We start from the raw sequence: 20,165 nt of genomic DNA, 5'->3' as shown, positions 1-20,165 counted from the left end.
TTTGTGCATTATTTCCTGCAATATTTTAATGACACTGCAAAATGTCTTGATGGCTTCATTTGATTTCGAATCATTTTATCTCTGTTTCGTACGGACTCGCGGCATCTTGTTACAATTTGTCGTCAGACAAAGCCAGTGTACCCGCTGACTTTGAAACACTCATGCTCATACGTTACGAAACGATGCTTCTTACCTTGTGGCATTCTAGAAGAGGGCAAGGCGCCGTTTGCGCGCGTAAGAGACGATTACATGAGCGTGTAAATATTTCGCTTACATGATCGGTGATTTACACGTTGCGTTATTCGCCCGTTGTCTTCATCGCGTTTCGCGTTATGTAAATGTCGACGTTCGACTTTTATGTAACATCGTAATGTATTATTGACGAAATTGGGACGAAATGGTATTATTGGTAGTGGCGTTACCGATATCGTCGTTGAGCTAGAAATACATATTAAATGCACTGAGAAAAAAGTTCCATTAAATATACAATCTTAGTAAATTTTACTGGATCGGCGATTAAACTTAATTATACATGCGAGAAATCCTGTAAAAATAACGTGAACTATTCGTTAAAATCTTATCTAACCTAAGCTAAAAACCTGCATTGTCAACCGAGTCCTCTAAATAATATTGTTATGCAGTCATGTAAAAAGTACGGGAGTATCTTCTATCTTACTGGAACAATACAGTAAAAATTTACTGGACTCTTTCATACAATTAAACAAACGTTTTTCTCAGTGTGAGTGTATGCATCGCTAACTCCAAGAAAGTGGAGTTCGAAGCACTGATATTTAAATAATGCTTTCATTTATTTGATAATAAAAGTAAAAAAAATATTAAATATATTTATTAGTATTAAAAATTTTTTGTAGAAGTGCGCGCATCGATCAGAGTATTCGATTCTTTCGCTTTATGTTATCAACCGAGTATTGGTTACCCGTATCAGAGAGCAGCAGTTACTTAGCTGTGACTTTAATTTTGAAGCGCCTCTATGTTCATAAAATTAGGATATGGTACTACGTGGCCAATGTCTATGAAATCTGTAAGTAATACTCACAATTTTGTGGTTCTCCTCCGTGCTATAACTTTATCTACTGCGCATGAGCAGAGGAGGGATCTGAGAGCGGTCATCCCGTCTTCTTCTTCTCAAGTGTGGCCGGTCATCCCGTCGTTTTAAGTGTTTCCACGTCCATCAGCGGCTCAATATATATAAAACGTGCACTTTATTTATATAGGAAAAGCGTCGAGATTGAGCGAAAAAAAAAAAAGAGTCGCAACGAGAGCAAAGACAGCAAATTCCACGATTTAAAGCGATATGCTTTCTCGCGCTGCAGATCTCGCTGGTCTCGTCAGACACGAATTAAGAAAGTCATAACGGATGAAACTTCGCGTTTCAATAGTCAAATCAGAGAGGAACTTGAGAATTGTACGGGGATTCGAGCCCGAGGATATCCACACCGGCACACGTATCGCGCCCCGTACGTCCGTCCATGATGGAATGCATCCGTCTGCCTGTGAGTGGCGCTGCACTCGGCGTGAGCCGTCGCGCGCTCTGCAGCGGCCTACGTGATCTACGTTCGACCGAGCAGTGCTAACGTTACTGATCTCAAGGTTATTGCACATTTTTTCACAAAATCTGTCGTTTAAACATTTGTTATCATACATATTTTATGAAGGATTATGTATTTTCAAAGCATTCTTGAGTACTGCTGTGAATAGTGTGAATATAGTTACAACGAAAGAACTGCTGGACATTGCGGAACGTACGTCATGGTATTGTGAGTATTGAATTTTACTTTACATCACAATTGTACTGTTTTATTTAATTTTGTCTGTATTTATGTAATTTTGACTGTATTTATGAAATAATTTTGTATTGATGATTTAGCGCTTTTGTCTTTACATTATAAAATAACGCGAATCCGTGTGTGTATACATATATGTATATACTATTCATTTTGCCGTTGATCTTAATTTCTCAAGTGAGAAATACGATTAAACTAGTATCGTTTTTTTTTTCGTTTGTAGTTAAACCGTTATCAAAGATAATTATATAATTGTCATATAACAGTACTTTGTCAGTTTTTAAAATTCTTAAAACTGACTGCGGGACTTTGCGATTTTTGTAGTGATTTTTATTTACAGGATATAATTATTTATTTAAACAGTTGTAAAATGTCTTCAAGCACTATAAATGCGTTATATTGTAATAAAGTTTAGGAGATTTTTTTAGGCACCTTTATTTTTAGCCTCTTTTACGTCAATAAAATTTTCCTATGTAAAGTCTATAAATGTATGAAGTACATTTAATTTTAAAATTCTTTATTTAATTATACGCTTTAATAAGTAAGTATAGCACATATTGTACTTAATTACAAATATTTGGAGCAATCAATTGACCGAGAATAAATTGGAATTTACTTAGAATAAAAAAATTTATGCATCAGAGTATTTATAACATTAAGTTAAAGATCGTTTAATTATATAATTTTAAATATTTCGGTTGTAGAGTATAATATACTATAGTCTTGTATATATATAATAACTATATTATAGTCCTTGGTTTATATGCATATGTATATGTCGATGACAGTTATAAGTCGGTGTTATCGTTCGTGCTCCAAGTCTCGAACAAACAGATCTTGTCTCATTACTTGGATTTAATTATTTTTCAAAACATATTTGCCCAACAAATACTACGAGTAATTTTTTGCAAAGACAAATCAATCCGTTTGAGATTGATAAATTCCTATATGAAAAACAAATGTAAACCACAGTGTTTTATTTCAGTAAAGTATATATTACAAAAGAAAGAAGAAAGTACAAATTGAAATGCTAAATGATAAGAACTATAAATTATTGTTTTTTAACATTCATATAGGCAATTAATTGTTTTTTTTAATTTACAAATATCACGCACTTTTAATTTACCGAATTAAATGTAATTTGTATTTTTTTGAATTGAGAGCGTGGCATAATGCACGAAAAACTGGTAATGCAAATAATTCTACAGAAAACCGCACCGTGTATAATATAATCATATCATATTTATTAATAACTTGAAATACAAAAAGAATATTTGGCGAGAATTTAGTGAGTTTTTAAATCATTTGAAATTTAATAGCGTACTTTTGCACGCAGCTCAATTTTTTGATCATTAATAATATTTTGTTAATATAATTTTTTACAAGAATCTTGAAATATCTGCTTTGATATATAATTGATCGCTGTTACAAATATTTAATTGTATGAACTAATTTCTGAGCTTATTATAATAATTAAGATATCTAAAATATAAAGTTACAACGAAGCTCTATAAAATAAAGAAAACAACAAAGTTCACTTATCAGACAATATATAAAATGTAAAATAGATTATTTGGCGTTTACTTATTTTTATAATATCTATGACCATGTCTATAATACCTATGCATATTACAATGTATATATCAAATATTTTAGTAACGAAACTTGTTCAAGTATCTATATCCTTTTGTTTTACAGTAATAGACTGATATAGATTTGTTTTTTTCCTTTTTTAAGTGAATTAAAATTTGCATAGTTTTCTAGAAGAAATCTTCCCTCCCATGGGTACGACCTTGACGTGGTGGGAGGGCTCAGTACCCCGAGGGCTCGAAAGCCTATGGGGGAAGCTAACTGTACCCTGTTCGTCGCGCCGCGTTTTCGGGAGTGCCGACCAACTTAATTGAAAACGAACCGTAGCCGGTTTGTCGCGTCGCGCGTTTGTTCCGGGAGTGTCGTTTGTAATTGTACTAAGGTAATCGTATTAAAAATTTTTTTCGTAAGTCCTTTACGATTGAGTCTTACTTCGATGCCGGAAGTCGCACCTTTGATGTTATCAACTACGGTCGCGAGACTCGCGAGTGTCCTGTGCAACGGGAGGAGGAGGAGATCTAGGAAAGGTATCGGGCCTCAGTACAGCAGTCTTTGGGTGAGTTATGATTTATTATTTGCATAAAATTAAGTTTTTTTATTCAGTTTTATTTGATAAATTACAAAATTAGAGATAGAATCACAAATTTAATTTTATAAAGCTTCTTTTTTTTCAACAAATATTAATTATATGACGATTATATTAATAATTGGAAGAATAAATAATTTATTGTGTAACAATCATCTTTTATCTAATATTAGTAATTGTGAGCTATTTTATTTTGAATCTATTTGTATGTTAAAGTATTTTACAAAATTATTCCATTAATTATTACATTTACTTAATAAACATACAGAGTACAGAGTTGCATGTCGTAAATTATTTTTTTTTTATATTAATTGTTTTTTCTGTCACTTTAATTTGGATTTTGCATTTGTTTGTTGCAGGATCATCGTAAGGACGATGCTGAATAATTCATCCGCTGTGCATTAGTCGGTGAGTGATGAATAAACTTTTATAATTGAGGCAATAGATCTGTGATAAAATTACACTTTAAATGTAATGCAGAAATGTTTGCTATATTGCTGCAATAATAAATTACATATAGATATTATATTTCTTTCATGGATCTATTGCCTCCAAATGGATAGACTAGAACAAATTAGGATTTAATATTATATTGAATTTGCATTTTTTGTATATACCTGCATAATTTTCGAAAATTATTGTGTTATAAAATTATCTCATCGACAGTTGGGGTTAAATTTCTATAATTATTTTTAATCTTACTAAACTTATACTTTAATAGATTGCAAAACTAATTTACAACGAACAACTTAACAAAACACTCGATAATTTATACTCAATTTGTGTGATAAATAATTTATCCATTGACGGTGAAAAGAAGTTTATACATTTGTATAGATATATATGGAACACGTTTTTAATATAATACATAAATAATAAAAATCAATATTCATAAAAGATAATTTTATAAAAAAAATATTTAATATAATTTTAGCAAACATTCTATTAATTATATAGAAATAATATTAGATTGTTTTGTTGTTATTACAAATGTAGGAATAAAATTTAGATTGTAATTTTAGTTTGCACACACACACACACACACACAAAGTATATTATAATGAATTATAAAAATAAAAAGTGTTATTTTTTGGTCAAAACGGATCTTGCTTAATGACGTTTGTACCAAGTATATTTATCAGTTTTATATAAACTGCGTGCTGATATGGTTATCAAATTTAAAATAAAATTCTAAATTGAAACTAGAAGTTAAAAGAAAGTTAGAAATAATGTTTTAAAATAATTTTTTTATTAACAACAATGCTATAACTTTACTTAAAGAACTGTAAAGAATTTATTGCGACAAGGATATTTGACGATTAAATTAATTATGATTAGAAATTATTAATTTAATTTAGCTTAATTTTTTGATATAAATGGTATACTTTAACAAAGTTAACATCATTACGGGAAAAGAGAGTAAGAATATTAGTGTAATCAATAAAATAACAAATTTTTAATTCTTTTAGAGGCTTTAAATAATAATAAAGCTCTTACAGTTTGATTTCCACGGAATATTATAATACATATATAATATTATTAAAAATAACATTATAAGAAATGTGTTTTAGATGTATCTATGTGTAATTTTTTAATATTTTATAAGAAATGGCATAAACATCTTTATGTTTTTATAATAAAATCTTGATATAATATTGTTAAAAATCTATGTTAATGTATTAATATTTTTATTTTTTTGCATTGTAACATTTTTATTAAATCAATAAATACGACAGATAAGATAATGAACGTTGCGTATGACGATGCATACATGCATTATTTGTTTAACCGCATAAAAGATAATATTAAAATAACATTTAATAATGCTATTTTATTTACTTTTTTATTTGCACTAAACAATATTTATTTATTTATACTTCCTTTCATTATGTTAAAATTTTAATATCAGAATAATGTAAAAGTTTTTTTATAATATATATGATAATAATTTAATTGTGAAAAAAATACATTTTAATTGAATTTTTTGTCATCTTACTTACTATGGAAAGTTAACTTATCTTACATGGGAGCAAAATGATAAAATTGATTTCTTAAGAAATTTAAGTTTGTTAAAATTTTAATTTATTTAACAGTTTTTATAGACGATAACACCAGGTTTTAAGAAAAAAAAATCAATATTTTTATATCTTTATGTTAAGAAAAAAATTGACATATTTTATATATCACCTTAATCTTTTTTCCTTACATTACACAATTTTTACTGTTAGAATAAGATTTTTGAATGTAATTTATATAAAAAAATTTTATATTTATTTATTTTTTTGGTATTTTTTCAAAATTTTTTATGCGGTTAAACAAATAATGCATGTATGCATCGTCATATTCAACGTTTATTATCTTATCTGTCGTATTTATTGATTTAATAAAAATGTTATAATGCAAAAAAATAAAAATATTAATACATTAACATACATTTTTAACAATCTGATTATTAAGACAACTATCGTAAAAAAATATCAATTCTTAATACATTATCTATTAGATGACAGTACTTGCTAAATTTTTACTTAGATAAAAAAAATTTACTTAGAATTTTTAAACAAAAGTCATTTTACATATTTTAAAAAATTATAATTAAATGTTCAGTATATAATTTTAAAAAGTTTAATTAATATTATAGTTATATAAAAAAAATTTTAATTTATATTTGTTATAAATTCTTTATAAATGTACGTTTAGTAAAGAGGAGGTTGTTATAAAAAAATTGTTAAATTATTATAAATGTTACGATAGAATTTCTTAAAAAATTGAGATTTATATTTTTCTCAGTGTGATTTTATCACAATTTTTTATCACAATTTCTTAAGAGTGACGTGATTGTGTTAGCTTAAAATTTAAATGTAATTTAACTCAAGCCTGAAAGCGCAAGAATTTCGGAATTAAATTCAAAGTTTGAAGCCTCCGTCATTTTCCTTATGAAGTTAAATGATCCATTCTTGACCTTGTGGTATTCTTTGCGGTTCTGTTTATTTAATAGGTCTTAGAAGTGGGTTAGTGTTGTAATAATTTGTGTATATTTATGTATACATTTTATATAATTAATAATTTATGAGAGAAGCTATAGTTTTTTCATAAACTTCTAAAATATATTTTGTATAAAAGAATATATAATGTACATTTAAGTAGATAATAAAAGAAAAGTTATTATGGTTCTCTATTTACATTTTATAAACTTTGTATAAGGTAAAAATTGAACATATATTTTTAATTACTAATATACTGTTTGACCGATTCTAGAGTTAAAATGATAAAATATGTAATTTTTAGGATGCTAATTTAATAATAATAATATTATACGGCTGACTTTAACTGGCAAAACTTTATTTGTTAAATAATCTTTATACACAACGTTTCGATTTTAATTTTAGGTCCGTATTAATTGAAAAATCACGCAGTAATGCTGACATCGGATCAGGAAACATTTTTATTTATATCGGATAGATAAAAAGAATAACTCTGTAGGAACAGTCTCATTGAATTATTGTGTTTCCTGATCCGATGTCAGCGTTACTGCGCGATTTTTCACTTGATAAGGACTCAAAATTAAGATTAAAACGTTGTGTATAAGGATTATTTAACAAATAAAGTTTCGCCAGTTGGTCGATTGTATAATATTATTATTAATTATTGTTGGTAACTATAAGATTTCTATTATTATAATTTATAAACATGTGATAACAATGTATTAAAGAGAAGTAGGGGTAGTAATGTAGCTTCTCTACTAAAATACATTAGAAATTTGTTTTTTTTTTAAAGAACACAACGTTCATGAAACTATATATTTAGTTAAAATACAGAAAAATATGTTACAGAATATATGCAAATGTATGTACACATGATCTCTTTAGTATATAGACTACAGTATTAAAAATATAAAATATGTAAATTATAAATTAACGATGAAACTGTACTTAACTCATCGATTAATTATTTTAATATAAAATTTCAAAAAAGAAGCTGTCTTATTATTGGATCTGTCAAAACATCAGTAATCTTAGAGAATTATAGTAGCAGAATATCATATTATTGATTAATTTTGCATAACTTAAAATGTATTTAGACCAACCAAATGTTAAATTACAAAAAAAGACTCAAGTGTATATATCCATGTGATTGTTCGTTCAAGTTTAAAAAAAATGATATATGTGATGAAATATCTTAAAATATTTTTAAAATGTTTGAAAGTAAAAATGTCTTATAATAAATTTGGTTGTTGTGTATTGGCAGTATGTATATTAATGTCATGCAATAATAAAAATGCCTTATAATAAATAAATGATTCCATAAGTAATGCGTATGCATACTTTGTCTAATTACGTACTTCAGATGTTTACATGTTGCTATTGCAATTTACATCCACAGAATTGCTGTTGTGGTTAGTATGTGACACTTGCGGTCCAATTTCTCACGTTAGTTAATACATGCTGCGCGTTGGCTTGGTCATGTGTATAACTTTACAAAAGCGTGGAATTCAAAATTGTGTTGTTATTCGTGAAATTTAGAAGCAAGCGGTTTTTAAAATTTAATTTTTAAGGTCACAAATATTTTATTTTTTGTTACTACTTAAAATATAGAAGTATTATATTTAAAGTATATGATTTAAAATTTTGTTAGAAGTGTTTCCATATTTTTACAAAAATGACATTTATGATAAATTAAACTTATTCTTTTTTTTTTTAGAGACAATACTTTTGGATTAAAAATTTAGATTATATTTAAAAAAATATCTTGCATTAAACAAAAATTATAATAAAATTTTAGCTGAATATGAATTTAATTATTCAATCGTTTAATTGTTCTAGAAATTTTTTAACTAAAAATTGAAAATTTAATTTTTTATTAAATTTAATTTTTAATTAAATATATACAGAAAGAAAGATTTTGCTAAAGTGTTTAAAAATTTAATTATAATAGATACATATCTGAAAACGTTCTTAGACCATTACAGTTTAATAATCAGTTTTTGTATCTATAATAAGATTGGGAATTGCTTTGTGTAATTTCTAATTCATTTGATCACAATTGTATTCAATTATTTTCTTCAACAATGTATTTTATTTGTATTATTGGAAAGCATTTTAATATTTATGTAGCTTATTTATGGAAAATTGTTTTATCTTATCATGTATATCTTTCTCTGTATTTTTTTATAATTGATACTTTTGCAAAACTTTTGTTTACAAAAAATTATTTCCGTTAGAAATTATTCTTCAAAAAATTTATCTTTACATTTTGTAAAGTAATGCATATTATTATGCATTAATGACCTCATTATCAGTATGACAAGATCCTTTATTTTGTAAATTCAATTAAGCTCTATATTCGCGCCGCGGCATTCTCCTTTTAGACGTGACCTGCGATCGGGAGTCGTTCGAGATGTCTTTGACATAGCTTTCACAAGCGATGACAAAAATTTCATTATTAAATATATGGTACTAGGTACTTAATATTTAATAAATGGCATATAACATTTTTAATTTACAATTATTATTTTGTATAGTAACCAAATGCTTAAAAAATTGTTACATTAAAAGTTTTTATTTTATGATATCTGAGAAAATAAATTTAAATGTTTCTTCAAATATCACAAAAATAAAAGATAAATCTTCAAAGAAAAATCTTTCTATAGACTTCCAAGCTTCCATTCGAAAGCAGTTTGTGTGCTGCTTTCTTTCTGCGAGTATATTCTATGCGTTTATTCCAATGTTTTTACATGTTAATGGAAAATGTTAATGAAAATTTGCCTTCTCAAAAATGATGAAAAGTTTTTGTGCTCAAGTAACATAATCTACAAAATGACAAACAAACAAATAAAATATAAATTTTCAGATGTAAATTTAAGAAAAATTTTTAAAGCTATATTTATTAATAATATAAAAATCAGTTTTAAGAAACATCTGACAAATACAAGTATAATATTATTTATTATATAATATTATTTTATTGTATTACATAATAATATTTTATTATTAATATATATATGTATATATAAACACAATAACATTTGTATACTTTGAAGGAATCAAAAGCTTGTTTTGTTACTTGTAAATTTATTATGATCCATAAAGTCTGATTTTTTGTTTTTCCTTATTTTTTGTAATTTGTTAGGCTCTAATTAGATGTTTGCAGAATATAATAATTTACTGTCAATGTTAATAACATATTTTGCAACAAGTAAATTTTCACACGTTTATATATCAGCAGATTCAGGTTACTCTTATTGTTAAGGTGAAGGGTTGAAACTTCGAATGGTAGCAGAAAAACTCTTGCAATCCTCATAAGTATTTGTACATTTTCTAAACTTCTTTCTTGTAAGACACTTCTCGTTGCTAGTCTATTTCATAGTAATGGATTGCGCACTGTATCGTAACTAACAAAATAATGATAAAAAGAGTTAAAAATAAAACTATTTAAAAAATATTTAATTTATTAGCAAAATTTTTTTTATAATTTATGATTTTCAAATTATCATAAAATAATACAACATAAAATACATTAATTTTTATTCTTAAAAGTGTTAAAATTTTGTTAAAAAATTAAGTTTACGATATTTAAGAAAAGATTATATAACTTTATTAATAAGTAAAAAATTAGAATAATAATTTAATATAAAACCATGTTTTTGTTTGTAATAAAACGCTTTACATTATGATAAAAAACTAAATTTTTATGAATTGGAAATTGAACAAAATAATTCTCAATCTCATTACATTACTAATCTGTATTAAAAATTTGTTGAAATATCTTCGTACGTAGAAATATGTATATTAATTCTGTACTTTAATTCTGGAAAAGAATTTCTAAATCTATACAAGAAATACATATGAAATCTTATTAATGATGTGCATGAATGACTCTACATTATCGATCTCGATCAAATTTCAAAGGTACTTTAGGATCTCCTTAAGCTTATATCGTGTTTGTTTCTGAATTTTGTATTGTTATTATTGTAATTATTACTTTATTATTTTTATTGTATTAAGAAGTAAAAAAGAAATTAATTTAAAGTAAATAAAATGAAAAGAAAGGAGAGACACACATGTCACGTGAACATTACATTATCAACCAAATTTATTGCAAATGCGGAATTCAATATAAATTATTGTACAGTTTGTGCAAATAAAAATAGAAAATTTACATTCCAACATATGTATAAGTAAGAATTAGAGAAAATGTACATCTTACTTAAATATTAATTAGTTCTAAATAACAAAAACAGATTACAATTGCAAAAATTGTAAAACAATTCTGACTCCTAAGCGAAAGTATGATCACAAAAAAGTTTGTGTATTAGATCGGCTAGATTAAATAATAATGATGAGAGAGAATATAAAAACGACTATAATGAGCTTGTTTCCATTGAACATAGTTCTGAACTTGTTTTCATGGGCATCTTTAGACAAGCAGGTGCACCACCGGTCGGCAGGGGTAGCACGACGAGGGTGGGCGTCGTTAGGCAGCGTTGTCGCGACTACGATGCGGCGCGGCGCGTCGTCATTTAAGCGCGAGACTTCGTCGCATGAGCATCGGACGCGTTCTTCAATTGTATCGAAACACGTGCGAAAACGAGTTTAATTGATTGGGCGAAATTTTACGTGAAGAAATCGGAGACAGTTTGACAAAGTGAATCAAAACTTTTGTGTATTGTGATTACAACGGCAATTTTGATTGGATTTCTAAACATTTTCACAACACAGAAATAAATACGGAGAAAATTGTTTATAGTAGATCTGAATCATGGTGTTTGTTTTTTATGTACGTGGTGTGATACTCTGTGGATTTTTATAATGCCGTTTTTTGAGTAGTTTATGGTGAAAATATTAAATCTGGATACGTGTATTATAGAAAAGTAACTGGTTAAAAATAGTGCGTATTTAATAAAATCGAAAATTTATTAAGCAAATTAGAAAAATAGAAAGTGATTGTCAGTTCTTTTGTCTAAAAATGACATTGCTTATATATGTCTTAAAAATTTACTTAAAATTTTCTTTAAAAGTTTGAGTTTTTGAGAAATTTGTTATTTATATAGAGATAAATAATGAGCAAAATTATTAAAGCTAAATGTTCGCTGTGTTTTTAGTTTTTAAGTATCTGACGATTTAATCAGAACCATTTGATTTTATGTTGATCACGATTTTAATAAATATTATATTAAAAAAAAATTTGATATAAAAATAAAGTTATGTAATAACAGATCTACTTGCTAAAATACATTTTTATTAGTTTAAATATAGATTAACATAATTAACACTCCAAACAAGATCATAAAAATATATATCTCTAATAATTGTAACAAATTTTGTTGATAGTGTATATAAAATTTATAGTTAATTGTGAATATTTTCGGCAACTCTACATTACTTATTTACAGAGATCGATTGACAAACGATTGAACCTCGGGCGATGATTTCAAGGAGAAACGTTGTTGTCGCGTCCGATGAAATTGCGTTCGTGTTCGAGTTCTCTTTCAATCGATTTTACCAGCAGAATATTCTTAAATTGTTTAGCACAGTTTATTTCTCTCCGTGTTTAACCTTGAAAAACATTATATTCGTTATTGGTTGATACTATTTGTAACTTCTGCTCTAATAAAATTAATTAAAGCAAAAAATAGGACATTTCTAGAATCTAGAAATCACGTATGTATAAAAAGAATACAATAAATACGGTTTGATATATAATTAAGTTTTATAATAAAGAAATTGAACAATATCAATAGATAGTTTAATTAGTAAATTTTTCATTGGAGAAACATTAATTAATTTTAGGCTTTATTTATATATTTCACATATAATAGAAAGAAAAATAATAGAGCAATAAAAAATATTTTATTGATATAAGTTGATATTAACAACTAATAAATAAAACACTATTAATATTAACATTGTCTATAATGCCTTGATAAAAAATATACAATAATTTAATATAATACTAAAAAATTTTAGAATAGAGGAAAGAAAGTGACATATTGCAAGATAAAAAAGTTTATTATAGTTCTATTTTAATGAAACTTTATTTTACACGATCAGAAGCTATCTCTTAGTATAATAAATTAAGACAAAAGTAATTTTGCTACATGTTAAAAAAATGCTTTTAAAGTAAAGATATTAAAAAATGTAAAGGATATTAAGAAAGATATTTAAAAGTGGCAGCAAGATTTTAAAGTTTTAATGATTGTAGAGATTACGACCGCGAAAGCATAAATTCAATAGTTTATAATTTAAATTTAAAATTCTTTTAATGTGGTTAAAAATTGATTACATTTTACCTACTTTCAATTTTATAATAATTAATAGTGTTTCCTGCATTTAAATGCTGGCCAAGAAAAAAAAATTTTAAGAATTTCCAAATATATTCATTTACTCGTTAAATGATACATTTTTTTATTGACTACTCTTAAAAGAAAATTTATTTTAATGTAACATTTATGTGCATTGTCGGATATATAATAAAAACGAATGAACGTACGTTATAGTTAATGACTTGTCCTTTGCTCGAAAAAATACGTTTTGCAATTGTACCGTAGGTAACAACAAGATATTTTGTCGGTGAAATTTGTTAAATTTAAAGTTAAGATACTGTAAAAATCTTCTTTAACGTATAAACCTACTGGGAATTTTTATATAAAATGAAAAAACTTTCTATAGAACTTTTATCAGGCCGTGAGGCGTTAGAATGTAAATCACTACGTTAGGCATAACTTTTCTTAAGTTTTCTGGTTTTTTCGAGAACAATAAAAAAAAATCTACATACCTGTGCGTCATTTATGCGGCCAAGTCACTACAAATAATTCCCTTTTCGTTTATTATTTATAGTCTTTAATCGTAGTTTGATTTTTTAGTTCTTTTTTTTTTACTGTTATTTTACGTTTCCATAATTTCTCGTAAAGGTTATATATTCTATATAATTATTTCCCAAAATTAATATATTAGACATTAAATTAAAATCTTCGTGTTTTTAATTTTATTAAAATACTAAAATTAAATCGGGAAAAAAGACTTTTATACGCAGAGAAAAAGATTTCTTTTAATTTAATAACCCGTTCTGTTCGACTATTTCCAAAGCATATATTTCTTTGTTTCTAATAAATTTTATTAAATCTAAAGAAATCTGTTTAAAATTTATTAAAACCAAAGAAATATGCTTTGAAATAGTCGAACAAAACTGTTTATTAAATTTAAAGAAATTTTTCTTTCTGAGTATGTAGAGTTATTTTAGTTTATACACTTAATTTATAATATATTTATTGGTATTACAAATCACATTAAATTATATTAAATTAAATCAAATTGTAATTAGGGAAAAATTGTTTCATTATTTTTTATTTTTTGTTATTTTTTATTTATTGTTATTATGTTATTAGCTATATTTTTATTATTTTTATTCTCAAGTTTATTATTTTTAAAGAATATAGTTTTTGAAGATTGACAGGTTTAAAAGAACGTATTTTTTGCATTAAACCATAAAGTCTTATAAAAATTAAATTTATTTTTAGAAAGACTAAACATATAATAGTAGATGTTTTAATCTACAGCTTCCAATACTACTTCTAAATTAATATTAAATAAGATACATAATAAATAATATTTTTTTAATAATATAATTTTGACCTCTTTCTTATTAACATAAAATCCGAGCATGAATTATTAAACTATTAATTTATGTTACTCTATTTATAGGAATTTATTAGATATTTTTAAAACTTCAACACCTTTCATTAAAATTTATTTAAATGAAATGTTGAATGATGCATGTTATCTGTTTAATTTGTTTGTCATTAAGCTATCTAAAAGTAAATCCATCTTGTGCCAAATAATTTAATAGAAATGTAATTATATATACATACATATATATATATATATATATATATATATATATATATACATAATCGTCGTCATGCTTTGAATTTTAACGAGTTTAATGCTGAATTTAGAATCATAATAACTAGCAAAAAAAACTTTTGTCAGATTTTCAATAATCCTCTGAAAGACAATGCAGACAAACATTTGTTAATGTAATGCGGATTATCATCGTACATCGATATTGATGTGTCCTATTAGAAAGGCTTGGCGAGAAGACACACTATTCGTCTTGTCGACTTTCCTACACGTTGTCACTCGATATCGAATTAGAGATGGAACTAGACTATGTGACGGCAAAATGGATTGCACTTCGATCGAACATTTCCTGTAAAGCTTAGGATAAGTTACTGTCGAACTCGTATGTATAGCTTAGAATATCGTAATTTTAAATTAGTGTAACGTAAATTCGATAGTTCAAAGTATATGAGAAAAATAAATATAAAGAAAAATTTAAATTAGAAATATATATAACATAAATAAAAATATAAATAAAATATAACATGGGAATGAAATTTTAAAATAAATGTTTTAAGTTAAATCTCTATTAAGACCTTTTTTGATGGACCTCTGGATAAATAAGTGAGAAATATGATGAATTATAATCTAACATTTTCTTATTTTTCTTAAACATTGAAAGTAATATTAAAAAGTTTAAACAGACGCTGTTGGTTCTTTAAAAATCTATCCAAATATATCTTTTATTCGACCTATAAAAATTTTAAACCTAATCCAGTTTTATTCTACTTTGATAAGTATTTTCTAAATACTTTCTGAAAAATCAAAATGCCATTAGATAGTTCAGTTTGATAACAACAAATTTTTATCCATTTTTTGATAATTATTACTTACTGCTGAGAAAAAAAAGAATAGTACAGATAATTCAACATACCTTGTATACTATGTTTAAACATTGAGTAAATTAAAATATACACATGTTAATAAATATGAAATAAATTTTTGAAAGATAGAACTAAAAATGAAATTTTGTACATAAAAAATATAACAAAAGATACTTGTTAAATTTTAGAATATTTTTATGTTAATACACTAAGAAAAAAATTTGTGATATTTGCGACTATAATTACAAAGTAAAATAATTATAGTCAGAAATATCATTTTTATAATAATAATTATTACAATATTAATGATAATAACCATATTTATGGTAATGCTTATAGTAATGGTTTTATAATACAGTTTACTATATTAAAATCTTCAATTTAATTATGGCAACTATATCATAAGTTGCATAGATCAATATTATAATTATGAGAACTTTAATATGGTTTCTACAACAATCGTTTATATCGTTGAATAAGTAGAAGAATATGATTAGGTCCAAAAATAACTGTAAATTATACTTATATTATGGTTACTGTAACTTTTTTATTGATGTAGATATTTATCTAATAATAATAAAAATAAATATTTATTAATATTATATTATTTTTTATATGTAACGTACAATAATAAAAGTCATCTTTTAATTAACTAATTTTTTTCAATTACATACATATATTATATTTTTTGTTCAGCATTAATGTGTACTCCGTTTATGCATTATGTTAAAAATATAGAAATTATAGTTAACGAAATAAACCAATCAATGTAAACGGTATTACTTCTATAAAAAAATTTGTAACATATAAAGTACTTTACTTCTCAATCACATGTGATCGCTGAACCAAGATGATGAAACTATCATTTAAGATATTACTTGTGTTTATTGGTAATAAATGATCGTATGATATAATTTAATCATAAAAATTTTATTACACTATTGATCCATCATTTAAAAGACGAGACGATTTGCATTTAGCAAATTACATCTAAGTAGCTCATTAATAATGCATTTCAAAGGACTCAATGTGTCAGTCAAAACGTCTGTGCTTTGTAATACTTGTATTGTAGAGTTGAAGAAACGTCTTTGTTAACTTAGTTAATGAGTTATAATAAAATTATAATAAAGTTAATTAATTTAAACAAAAAACTTGATGTCGGTTTTTATTGGCAATTTTTTAAATAATTTTTGAATAAATTATTTTGTAAAGTCTTTGATCAAATTATTAATATATAGAGTATGGTTTGGTAGAATTAGTTAGCAGTTTTTGAGATATAAAGATATCTTATGAACTTAATTGATCAATTAAATTACCGTGTTAATTTAGTAATTGTATCCCCAAGAGAAATTAAAATAAAAAAGTAATATTAAATGAATTTACAACTAAACGCTACACTAATTCCCAAGATAGTAATCATTATTAAATACAAAATTTGCTTTAATATTTTATTTTAGTGTAAATAAAATTAAAGAATTTTCAGAATTATTATACATATATTACACAATTTTTAATCTATTAATAGGGTTTTCAAATTTGAGCAATGTTTCATATTCAAGCAAAACAAAGAGTCATCATGACATTAAAATGATGTGAAGATGATTCCAAAATGATTATTAAAATCCACATTTGTAGACATTGTCGATTTTTGTCATTTCAACATTATTGTGATTTACTATTCTACTTAAATATAATGTAACATGTTTTATTCTTTTTATAGTAATAGAATTTTTAAACATAAAGGTTGAGCTTATAATCGATAGTACTTTAATAAGTCAAGATATCGATAGTACTTTAAATAAATCAAGATTTCAAAGAACATTTAGATATTGCGACGTTACAATTAATTTTAATAAAAATGTTAATGTTCAGTTATGTTTTTTTCATTCCAATGTTTAACATTTAATATAAACAGAAATATTTTATACTTTTCTTTAATTACACTTATGGAGTGTTAATTAAGTTATTAAATATCATTTTAGTGTACAAACAAAAATAAATATCTAAAACTATTTAAAAATATTTCCCACAAAATTACATATATATTTTTAATTTATTACATATATATTAACGAATGTGATAGAAGAAGGTCATCAATACTGACATAAACTTTTTAAAGTGTCTGGCATAAACTCACTTTCTTATTTCTTGGAAACTAAACATTACAATATATTAATACTAAAAACATAATCTGTTTAATAATACTAATAAAAACCTATATATTATTGTTTGGTTTTTTTCTATATAAAATTTGCTGAAAACAAATTCTTTAAAATTGAGAATAAAATTGTATAATTTTTTTGTAAGTTGCATTTCAATTTAATTTAAACATGATGTGTATATTATGTATAATATTATATTATTGTACATGTTTGTAGCTTCAAAACCTACTTTGTTTAGATTTTTCCTCGTATTTTTCTTAATGCGGTAATACATCAAACATAAAATTATTGTAAAGTATAATTCGATATTTCTCTGTTACTGAGAACAGATTATAGATGTGTGGTTTGTTCATTTCATTAACATAATTTTTATTTTTTAATTGTTTATTTTTTAAATAAATTTTTTATTTTTATCTTACAGTCCTTAAATTATTTTTATTGTTTAATTGTTTAATTTTAATCCTTTTATTTTATAAATTGTTGTTTAATACATATTTAATTAAATTGTTTTAATTTATCAATTTATTTTATAATTAATTCTTTCATTGTCGTGACTAAATTCTGGTATTACTGCCTATTATGCCATTTTTGAGGTTCAATTTCTCAGACGTTTATTTTTTATTACGTTGCAAAAACATTATTAAAAAATATAAAACAGTATTATAGACGCTGTTATACAACCTGATAAAAAACATTTTTTAATTTACATTTATGTTTTTGAAGTTTTAGTTTTAACTTTTGCTTAAGAAATTATCCAAAAACTAAATAAGTGGTATGCTAGTACTGCTGACCTTCTTCTATAATTTATTTTCTGATTAACAATTTATTTTTTATTTTTGCAAGAAGAAAGTGATTAAGTTTCTATAAGTTTGTAAAATAAAACAATATTATAATTAATAATATACTATGTGTGTAGTGATGATTAAAAAAGTGTTTGACGTGTATTTCATAGTGACATATTTCAATATTTTTAAAAAAATTCTCGATATGGAAGATAGAGGACTACACATAATTCATTAAATCGTAAGAGAAGATCCTTGCGAAATGAATGAGCCTGATCCTTGTCTACCTCTCATCTTGCCACCGAGATATCGACTTCGCGATCTAATTTTGGGCGATTATGCTTTCAACGATGACGGGGAACGGTAAGCAAAATGCTTGTAGACTTCAGTTTATATAACCATAAATCCTCGAAATTCGTATTTTTGACGGAACATGTATCTTTATTACTTTTTTTTTGCAATTAAGAATAAAATGCAAAATTTTTTTAAACATTTTTTTTTAACGTATATACTTAAATATTATTTTTCAAAAAAAAAAAAAACTTTTACTATTTGACACATTTTCTTTAAGAAGTAATAAATTTAATAAATAATTATATTGTGTAACACAATTTTATGAATAATATTTATGATAGCACATAAAATAAGTAATAATTTAATAACATTTTGAATTATTCAAGTTTACAGTGTTACGTCGCAAGAGACGATACATTTTAAGAATATATAAATTTTAGATAAATTATATTATTATTACGTATAACTTAATATACAAATAATATATTATGTTACAAGTATGAAATATTGGTTTTTCCATTTGATAAACGTACTCACAGGAAATAACTAATCCGCACATGTTATACACAATATTTTTTGTTGCTTGTATGTCGAAATGCAGTCCTTGAGTGTAAATTGATAGGTTAGCCAAGATTAGGTTCGTGAAAGCATCGTTAATCCTGCAAAAATTACAGTATACGTATCGCGACGTGGCGCGTATGAGAGTAAATAATATAACTAGATGTAAAGTTAGCTGACCGTGACCGTTTAGCCGTTAAATTAGGTGATCGTGCTGTAAAGTTAGTGGGAGGAATACTTTTGTCATACCATCTATTGGAGGCACGAAAACAGTGAAATAATGATTTACTGCATGGAATAACTGGGTTGTAGGTAAACGGTGACTTTATGGTCGTTAGAGAGCGAAAAGAATCACTTTCGACGCACATGTAACAAAAAATATGTTTTCTTAGTTACTCTTGCTTAGGACAAAAGATAGTTTTCCCTTTTTTTATTATTAAAACTATTGATTTTTTTGTTAAATTTATTTTATGTAGACATTAAATTTTTATAAAATATCGCTAGTTAATTAAAACAGGTTATAATGATTAGCTTAAGCCAAAATAAATTTTAGAATATATTACTTTTTAGTGTTTTTAATGTTTTTGATGAAAGTGTTAGTTTTATTATATAACTATTACAAGATTAATATTTCTTGAATAGAGAATATGTAAAAAGTATTTTTTT

At 25.0% G+C, this 20,165-nt stretch overlaps 1 protein-coding gene and 1 long non-coding RNA gene across 5 annotated transcripts in view; one reads left to right on the top strand and one right to left on the bottom strand.

Annotated features, from left to right (window-relative positions):
* The first annotated feature begins 11,757 nt into the window (after window positions 1-11,757).
* The window catches only part of LOC105837723 (potassium channel subfamily T member 1), a 213,675-nt gene continuing 205,267 nt past the window's right edge, over window positions 11,758-20,165 (top strand). The window contains exons 1-2 of one of the 4 annotated variants that reach the window (XM_012682759.3): window positions 11,758-11,868; window positions 18,709-19,010. In XM_012682759.3, the coding sequence (XP_012538213.1) occupies window positions 18,910-19,010 (101 nt within the window). In that variant the 5' untranslated portion in view covers window positions 11,758-11,868; window positions 18,709-18,909. The remainder of the gene's footprint in view (window positions 11,869-18,708; window positions 19,011-20,165) is intronic. The other 3 variants (XM_036283240.1, XM_036283241.1, XM_036283242.1) reach the window with 3 other exon arrangements.
* On the bottom strand, window positions 11,865-20,154 carry LOC118644541. The gene is made up of 3 exons (XR_004962315.1): window positions 19,479-20,154; window positions 15,039-15,189; window positions 11,865-12,536 (listed from the first exon to the last, which is right to left on the bottom strand). It is a non-coding gene; the product is annotated as an uncharacterized LOC118644541 (long non-coding RNA).

Source organism: Monomorium pharaonis, chromosome 2 (genome assembly GCF_013373865.1).
Source record: "Monomorium pharaonis isolate MP-MQ-018 chromosome 2, ASM1337386v2, whole genome shotgun sequence".
NCBI lineage: Eukaryota > Metazoa > Arthropoda > Insecta > Hymenoptera > Formicidae > Monomorium > Monomorium pharaonis.
The sequence above is the reverse complement of the archived record's forward strand: the minus strand, read 5'-3'. Positions and strand labels throughout refer to the sequence as shown.